The 9,951-nt window shown below is 37.6% G+C and overlaps 1 protein-coding gene across 1 annotated transcript; it reads right to left on the minus strand.

The window, feature by feature from the left end:
- Positions 1–830: 830 nt before the first annotated feature.
- LOC105439958 (protein eyes shut homolog) lies at positions 831–9,365 on the minus strand. Its single transcript, XM_030986053.1, has 9 exons — positions 9,356–9,365; positions 8,922–9,045; positions 8,048–8,163; positions 7,230–7,526; positions 5,973–6,096; positions 4,959–5,089; positions 2,629–2,925; positions 1,797–1,920; positions 831–972 (listed from the first exon to the last, which is right to left on the minus strand). Exons 1-9 carry the CDS (start codon positions 9,363–9,365, stop codon positions 831–833), a joined length of 1,365 nt encoding a protein of 454 aa, XP_030841913.1.
- Between the last annotated feature and the right edge of the window lie 586 nt (positions 9,366–9,951).

The raw sequence follows: 9,951 nt of genomic DNA on the forward strand, positions 1-9,951 counted from the left end.
AAGTGGGTTATTGATGTAGACAAATGTTCATGTACCCTTTACAGCTCTTTTTATGTATGTTATTACCAAATAAAAAATGAAGTCAGTCAGTCAGTCAGTCACTCAATAGTATCTGGCAGTGAAGTTTAGAAAGTAAACGGGTTTCCTTGCATAAATGTAATAGTAGGACACAGCTAACGTTTACATGTTACAGATTTAATTCCTGCAAAGTTTTACAGAATTAGATGTTGGCTGCTAATGGGACATAGTCACATACTGTAGTACCTTTACTAACACATTAAATAACGAGAGAAAAATAATCGTATGTAATATAAATCTCGAAAGAGGCATATAAAGGTATCGTTCAGTGACGTGGCTATGGCGAATGTGCCTATTCATAATGAAATAGAGAAAGGACATGGAAGAGAGAGAAAGAGAGGGAGAGAGAGAGAGAGAGAGAGAAAGAGAGAGAGAGAGAGAGAGAGAGAGAGGGAGAGAGAGAGAGAGAGAGCTTATAAAGAGGGGGTTGGGGGTTGGAGGGAGGGGACATAGGAAAGGGAGAGGGACAGGGAAAACAAAAAGAAGGCGCTATAAAGGACTCTTTCAAAACCTTTCCCCAATCAATGGCCTTGTCGATTAACAAAAGTGCCCCCAATTATGCCAGTGTGCTCTCAATGTAAGGACCCAGGCTACGCCACTAATATCGTCAGCACCAAATAATCAAGTTTATAGTTGTAACTGAATTTATTTCTGAATTAAGTAATTTGTATTTAATTTGTTTTGATTTGTACTACTTATGTTAGGAGAAATAAAACATTTCACACACACAAAACAATACTTATCCGTCAAATCTAAAACTTACCGACTATGGTATCACAGATATCTCCTCCCCATCCTTCATCACATGTGCAAATGAAAACGCCCAAACCATCGGTACATACGCCATTTTGACAGGGGTTAGTAGCACACTCGTTTATATCAGCAACCGGTACTCTGTATTCCAAAAAGGTAGAAAAGAACAAGTTAAAGATAATGAGCCTGTGTAGGTGGAGTCAATAAAGAGGGCCATGGATAGAAATGTTGATATTTCAGTATAAAATGAATAGCCAATAACCTCTTCGTCCTAAACGAAACATAATCAGCTATCACACAAACGCACACCCATCCACACCCGGTCATATAAACCTACCCCATACGCACACGCAGACATTCAAGCACTTAAAACGAAAATCATTACAATCATGACCTTAAAGCTCCTCTGCACTAGTTAGGCATGGAGGGATTAGACCTCCCTGAAAGGTCACTGGCAGGTGGTTATGTCATCAATCATCTCTCAATTAACATGAGAAAAAGGGCATCATGGGGGATCAACGGATACCGCTTAGGCATTGTTGGCTCTATAGAGAGCGCAATTAGCTAAAAGTAGTGCAGTGGGGGCTTGAAAGAAAAAGGATGCAATATAAATTACTTGCTTCATTCAATGATATGAAGAAAAAAACAGCTCACTCCGCTTGCTGTATTCGTCACGTTAACTTTCTAATAATGAAGCGTAACTGTTTTACAAATGGCCCTTAGTGATGATGATACTAGTGATAACCGTTTAACTGTATCATTGCAACAAGCTGAGGATGACAACGATACACATCACAATGATGGAGACTTACGATGAACAGGGATCCAGCTCTTTCAAGTTCTTTCCGGCTCTCTCTCTCTCTCTCTCTCTCTCTCTCTCTCTCTCTCTCTATCTCTCTCCATACCTACATGTGCTCCTATCTAGTTTTTGATATAAGAAAATAATGAACATAATATAAACCTACCTGTATATCTGACAAACAGTGTTGTACGTTTCGGTGCAACTTTTATCCTCCCATTTATTGTGATCTGTTACTACGGCAACGCAGTCTTGACTGCCCCCACCGTTTGGTTGGCTAGATTCCCAGTCTAATGAGAAAGAAAATAACTTATTATGCAAAAAATGGATCAGGAATACAGCATTAGTTGATATCGGAATTAAAGAAAGTGATTAAATTAATGTGATCAACGGATTATTAGGAAGATGACGGTAAAGTTCATTTTAAAGAGAATTGTGACTTCTGCTAAAGATGATCAATTTATTTTTTTAGTTTTCTTACTCTTTGTATATCACATTGGACAAATATCATCTTCAAAATGGCCTTATATTGGACAAATGACGGGAAATAGTTGAAAAGTTGGTACCAAACATTCATCCAATATAGGCCTACCCATTTGTTGCAGTGTAGCCGATTTGCAGGCAGACCGACTCATTATCCTCTACTCTTCTTCCTTTGTTATAAATAATCAACCACTCCCAACTTTGCGTCCAGGCAGTTGCTTTTACAAGACTATCGCGTTGCCAGTATCTGAGTTTATATTTAAGTCATTTTCTTGATAATAATTAAAGTTTTAGCATGAAATTTCCCCTGGCTGAATTGTAGCTCAGTATAAAGAAAACAAGAAAATGACAAACGGGAAAGACTGAGAGAGCAAGATATAGATATATATATATATATATATAAAAAGGAAGATAGATCGATATAAAAAAGAGGGCACCATATAGAAAAATGAGAAAGACAGAAAGGAAGAAAGAATGACAAAAATGAGAGAAGAAAGTGGGAAAACGAAGCTTACTTCTAATATCCGTCAGTGTCCCTTCGTCATCAGCCGTGCAGACAAAATTCGTATCCGAGTCTTCATCGAAGCAGTTCACCCAAACATGACGAGATGACGAGAAGAAATCAAATAGATCCTCGACCTCGGTGATTTCTGCATCGGAACCAACAAAGAGTATGGACGCATTCCTCGTCCCGGTTACGATGGTCTGGTTTAGAGTAACAGGATTAAGACTGTCGCAGTAAGCGACTGCATTGCTGAAAGTGCTTGCCTCAGTCAAAAGATGGAAACACTTGGTCGCTGTACACTTCCATTCTGTCAAAAGAAAAACAGTTAGTATAAATACAATTTGTCCTCATTTAGAATATATGTGGTTTAAATGGTAAAGCATGATTACCACAAGATAAACTGATGTATATAACCACATAAAATACCGAGAGAAAATTAATTATATGAATGTGCAATAAATCTCGAAAGAGGCATAAGGTATCGTTCAGTGGCGTGGCTATGGTGAATGTGGCAACTCAAAATGAAATAGAGAAAAAAATAAAGGAAAAAGAGAGAGAGAGAGAGAGAGAGAGAAAGAAAAGAGGGATGAGGAGAGAGAGAGAGAGAGAGAGAGAGAGAGAGAGAGAGAGAGAGAGAGGGGGGGGGGGGGGAGGAGGAATGGAAAGGGAAAACAGAAAGAAGGCGCTATAAAGTCCTCTTTGCAGATGACACTACAATTTCTTTATCAAACAAAGATGAAGCAACCCTTATTCAAACTTTAGACCATGAACTAGAACATGTCGCCCATTGGCTCAAACTTAACAAGCTACTACTTAATACAAACAAAACTCACATGATGATTTTCACCAAAAGAAATATTGATATTTCCAACTATAAGGTATATCTAAATGGCTCTGAAATCACAATGGTATCTAACACAAAATTTCTAGGAATTCAAATTGATGACAAATTGCGTTGGCATGACCATGTAAATTACATATGTACAACAATTTCACGAAATATTGGTGTAATGAACAAACTAAACTATCTGCCTAGAAATATTTTGTTATCTCTTTACTACACACTCATTTACCCTTTTCTTATATATTGCAATATTGTCTGGGCCTCAGCTTCTCAAGTAAAATGTTGAGAGTATATAGATTGCAAAAAAGAGCAGTGAGGATAATTTGTAAAATGCCTTTCCTTGCCTCCACTAAACCTTTATTTACTCAATTAAAAATCTTGAATGTATTCGATTTGTATAAATTAAGACTGGCCATTTTTATGTTCTCTTGTCAGAGACAGATCTTGCCATTATCCCTGACTCGCTATGTTTCCATTAACTCTTCAATCCACTCCCACTGTACTCGTTCAAATGCAGACTTTCACATCCCATATGCAAGAACTTCAGTTTCTCAAAAGACAATTTACTATGCAGGTCCCAAACTATGGAATGCATTGCCACCTTATCTAAAATCTGCATCCTCTCTGAATGTTTTCAAGAGACAATACAAAGAAAGGCTTTTACAATCTTATCCACATTGAGTCACCTGTTGTTTGTTGTTTATGTCCATGTTAATTGTTATATCCCTGGTTTGTATGGGTTATTTCTTTTTATAATTGTTATTTCTATTTTCTATTTTGTATGCACTATTATTCTGCTTGGGTCTAATTTCATCCTATGTATTAACTTTACTTCTCATCTTGCCTTTCTCTCCTTCAATTTTCCTTCCTCTTCCCCTCTCTCTCTCTCTCTCTCTCTCTCTCTCTCTCTCTATCTATCTCCCTCTCTTGTTTCTCTCTGACCCAGCTGTAGCTGTATATGTATTCTCTCCCTTCTGTTGTTGTACATGCAACAGTATACAATGCAATTTATTTTATTCTAAGGGGTCGAATTCACAAGATCTTTGAGTAGATCTTTAATCTGATCCCCACTCAATTTATGTTATTTGTGTTGTCATCTACTGATTTTGCTATGCCCATCTTTTTATATTTGTTATACATGTATGCGTTTATTCGCAATTCTATGTGTCTGTTTTTTATATTGAGTGAATAAATTATTTGAATTTGAATTTGAATTGATTTGAATTTGAATTGAATTTGAATTAAAGTCCTCTTCTAACTGATTCTCCCCAATCAATGGTCTTGTCGATTAAGACATGTGCCCCCAAGTATGCTTGTGTGCCCTCAGTGTCTAGGCCCAGGCGACGACACTGATATCGTCAGCACCAAATAATCAAGTTTATAGTTGTAACTGATTTTACTTCTGAATTAAGTAATTTGTATTTAATCTGTTTTGATTTGTACTACTTATGTTCACACACACAAAACAATACTTATCCGTCATAACTAAAACTTACCGACTATGGTATCACATATATCTCCTCCCCATCCTTCATCACATGTGCAAGTGAAAACGCCCAAACCATCCGTACATACGCCATTTTGACAGGGGTCAGTAGCACACTCGTCTATATCAGCAATCGGTACTCTGTATGAAAAAGGTAGAAAAAGAACAAGTTAAAGATAATGAGCCTGTGTAGGCAGGCACGTAGCCAGAGTTTGATGTTGGGGGGGGGGGGGGGGGGCACATACATATAATCGATCGAGGTAAAAAAGGGGTCTAAAAAAGTGCAATCGATAGTTCAATCAACCCCCCCCCCCCCCGTGGCTACGTGCCTGTGTGTAGGTGGAGTCAATGGAGAGGGCCAAGGGTAGACATTTTGACATTTCAGTATAAAATGAATAGCCAATATTAAACCCATTCGCCCTAAAATAAGTAATAACGAACAAAGCAAACATAATCAGCTATCAAACAAACACACACCCACCCACACACGCACACATACGGTCGTATAAACCCACTCTATACGCACAGATTCAAGGACATACAAAGAAAAGCATTACAACCATGACCTTAAAGAAAAAGGAGGCGATAAACATTACTTTAGCATGATAGCAATATCAATCATTTGCTTTAATATTCAGTGATATGAAGAAAGACCAGCTGATTCCGCTGGCTTTGTTTATCACGTTAAATTTGTAAAAAATGAAATATGACTGGTTTACAAAATAATGGCCCTTAGTGATGATGATGATAATTGTGATGACTGTATCATTGCGACAAGCTGAGAATGACAACGATACACATCACAATGGTGGAGACTAATGATAAACAGAGATCCAGCTAATTTAAGTTCTTTCTCTCTTTTTCTCTCCCTCTCTCTCTTCCTTTGTCTCTCTCCCCTCTCTCTCTCTCTCTCTCTCTCTCTCTCTCTCTCTCTCTCTCATATTCTGTCTATCTCTATATCTCTCCATACTTACATGTGTCCTTATCTAATTTGAGATAAGCAAATAATGAACACAATATTTACCTGTATATCTGACAAACAGTGTTATACGTATCGGTGCATCTTTTATCCTCCCATTTATTGTGATTTGTTACAACGGCAACACAGTCTTGACTACCATCACCGTTTGGTTGAGTAGATTCCCAGTCTAATGAGAGAAGAAAATCATGTTTTAGACAAAAATGGATCAGGGAAACAGCATTAGTTGATATCGGAATAACAGAAATTATGACTACGTTGATGTGATCAACGGATTATTAAAAATATGACGGTAAAATTCATCTTAAAGAGAATGGTGATTTCTGCTAAAGTTAAAAAATAATTTAAAGTTTTCTTACTCTTTTTATGTCACATTGAAAGTATAGTAGAAGCATCTTCTGAAAATTGATGTTATTCAAAATGGCCTTATATTGGAAATATGACGGGAAATAGTTTAGAAGTTAGTACCAAATATTCATCCTATATAGGCCTACCCATTTTTCTGCAGTGCAGCCGATTCCCAGCAAGGCCGACTCATTTTCTCTTCTCTTTTTTCTATGTTTAAAATAATCAACCTTTCCCTAATTTGCATCCAGGCAGTTAATTTCACAAGATAATCGCATGACCAGCATTTGGATTTATACTTAAGTAATCTTCGGTTCAATTTTGGAATACCAAAAAGTTCTGGATAATAATTAAGTTTTGGAGGCGATTTACATGAACCATATCTATGATATATGAAAAAAGGCTTATAGTAGTTTTTTGAAGTATGAATTACATGGTCCTAATGCAGGTCGTCAAACATATAAATCTGATTTTTCCCCTTTATAGAGCTGGCAGGTATTAGTTAGGCGCTTTGATAAATATATTAAACGTTTCGCATTAAATTTCCCGGGCTGAATGTAACCCCAATATAACAAAAAATGAGACTGCGGTCAAAAGGGGAGAGGGTGAGAGAGTAAGATAGATATTTAGATATAAAGAACGAAAGAAAGATACATACATAAAGAGAGAGCACCATACAGAGAAAAGAGAGAGAGAGAGAGAGAGAGAGAGAAATAATGTAAGAGAGAAAGAGAAGGATAGAGAAGAAAGGGCTGTAGAGATAGAAAGAGATAGAGGGAGAGAAAAGAATGAAAGCTAAAGAGTGGGAGATTGATAGACGCGAGAGAGAGAAGAGAGAGAGAGAGAGAGAGAGAGAGAGATATAGTGGGACTAAGCGGGAGAGATGGGTGAAAGAAAGACAGAAAGGAAGAAAGAATGACAAAAAATGAGAGAAGAAAATGGGAAAAGGAAGCTTACTTCTAATATCCGTCAGTGTCCCTTCGTCATCAGCCGTGCAGACAAAATTCGTATCCGAGTCATCATCGAAGCAGTTCACCCATACATGACGAGTTGACGAGAAGAAATCAAATAGATCCTCGACCTCGTTGATATCTGCATCGGAACCAACAAAGAGTATGGACGCATTCCTCGTCCCGGTTACGATGGTCTGGTTTAGAGTTACAGGATTAAGACTGTCGCAGTAAGCGACTGCATCGCTGAACGTGTTTTCCTCAGTCAAAAGATGGAAACATTTGGTCGACGTGCACTTCCATTCTGAAAGCAAAGTAGATAAATTTTATAGATAGAATAGGCAGGTTCTTGGTAATTTGGATTATTTATATATTTTTTTTATAAATCTGTTTCCAAATCTTAAGCACTTCTGTGAGTTTATCATTTATACATGTTTCAAATGTTGGCCTATAGGCGCAGGCTTTTGAATGGAGAAACTCAATGGTAATGATCACCATTTTCTAAACCTTTAAACCAGTATCCTGCAGGCATAGGCGCTGATACAGGTTTCCCAAATATGATTTTAATATATATATATATATATATATATATATATATATATATATATATATATATATATATATATATATATATTAACGGGGTTCTTTTTTAATGTTCCTTTTTAAAGGGAACTAGAGTATGCCAATACAATGGAGTGGCTGAATTCAAAGATGAGAAATGCAATTATTTGTTTTGCCCCTCCCATTACTAGACAACCTGGTGCCGACGCTTATTGTAGGAAAAGGGTGATTGTCTCATGTAATAGGTTGAATGTTTGAGGTTACCTTTATCACAAAGTTCTCCTGACCAGCCGTCATTACACGTACACGCAAAAGTGTCCTGACTAGACACACACTCCCCGTTTTGGCAAGGGTTGTAGGTGCAGTGATCTAGGTCAGCTCTGGTAAAATGTAGATACAAAATAAACAGACAAAATGATAGTAAGGACTTGATATCATCCGAGTAAGCGTTGACATGCGGGCGCTTCGCTAAATCATTGTATATGGCATAAATGGGGTGGATTGTGGACAATCTTCTGAAGACACATTTTAGATCTCCAAATTTGCCAAGCTTTGGAGAAAAAATTATTCCATTATTCAACAAGCCAAAAAATGGTACTTTCCTGTCTCATAGATTATTTAAAATTGGGAGAAGGCAGTGTTGCACACATGTATCCCTTATGACAGAGCCCCAATTACCTCAAATCTATCTCCAAAATTTCTTTAACTGTCCTTCGGGGGGGGGGGGGGGGTAGTTGTCCTCAGGTGGTAATTTTCCAGGGGGGGGGGGGGGTAAACATAATTTTCCTTGGGGGTAACTGTCCCGCTGGTAATAGGCCGTGGGTGATTGTCTAGGGGATAAATGTCCTAGAACCATTTGTAACCGACAATGATACAAGAATCTAGGAGTTTTGTTGTATAAAACAATTGAAACATGTTTTCACTCGTTCATTACAGGAGGATCCATTCGTTCTTTTTGAGGACTGAATGCTTTGTATGGTAGATGCCTACAGCCTCAGCACGAGTGTGGATAGATCGTATAATGAACCAATTCGCATACATCATTTGTATATTAATGATATCTAAGAATGAGGTATTTAATCATAGTATACAAGGAATTTCCTTCTCCGAAACACTATTTTTAAAATGCTGAACTTACACATAAATCTGGCAGACTGTGTCGTAATTGTCGTCACATGATTTATCCTCCCATTCGGTATGTGTAATACTAACAGCTACACACTGCTGACTTGACCCTCCACCAGGCTGGCTAGATCGCCAGTCTGAAAGAATGATAAAGGAGACAATCGCAAAGGCTTTTTGGAAATCAACTCAAGGGCAGGATCGATGTACGACACTTCCTCCTCCGACGATCGCCCCGCGTCACTTTCCTACACTAAACGAATTCTCAGCCTTACTTTAAACATTGACCCAACCATACCCCTAACCATAACAATATATCTTAGGTGAAATAAAGCCAGAAGCAATGTCGTAGGACCAAAGTCGGTTCACCCAATTTCTATTACCAATGAAATTAACAGTTTGTACATGACAAATACTCTCAGATTTCAACAATAGAGCACAAATGGCTACCAAAAAACATCATAGGTTGTTTTTTCGAAAGTGTTTAGTTGCAAAAAACCATACTTTTGAATAAACTGCTGTCAGATAAGAGTTAAATGCAAAAGACATAACAAAAGTACAAAAACAACACCAACAACTAATGAACAAAATTATATTCCTGAGTCAACAAGAGATGCTATTAAACGACCTCATATAAATGACGATTCCATTAAAGACTCAAGTATTTTGCGACACCCACCTAAACGTAATTAAAATAACAATGCCAACTTTGACCAAAAAATTTGTCTTGTTCTAAAAAGTTCATATCGATCTTAACTTCATTAAAACATGGTTAACATAATGTATGAAGACGGGTGCAGAAGCAGTGTGAAAAAAGTGAAGTAGCCTCAACACACGATGTACAATTTCCAATGTGTGTTGCTTTTTTAATTTTTAATTGTACTTTGTTCCGTCGTGACTATCCATTCACCCTGTAAAATTTCTTGTGGTGTCCCCCAGGATCGCCGTCCTACATGTAACCTATACAATGGCGAAAACGTCTTACTAGTCTCAAAAGTCGTCCGATCGTTACAGTTGATCCAGACGTACTGGTCAGAAATCCCCAA

This window comes from Strongylocentrotus purpuratus, unplaced genomic scaffold (genome assembly GCF_000002235.5).
Source record: "Strongylocentrotus purpuratus isolate Spur 01 unplaced genomic scaffold, Spur_5.0 spur5_contig_837, whole genome shotgun sequence".
In the NCBI taxonomy this organism is placed as follows: Eukaryota; Metazoa; Echinodermata; class Echinoidea; order Camarodonta; family Strongylocentrotidae; genus Strongylocentrotus; species Strongylocentrotus purpuratus.

Coding starts and splice junctions, on each gene's coding strand:
- LOC105439958 (XM_030986053.1), bottom strand. Junction 7,527..8,047: donor AGGAGAACTTTGTGATAAAG/GTAACCTCAAAC, acceptor CTTTGCTTTCAG/AATGGAAGTGCACGTCGACC. Junction 6,097..7,229: donor GACACTGACGGATATTAGAA/GTAAGCTTCCTT, acceptor TTCTCTCATTAG/ACTGGGAATCTACTCAACCA.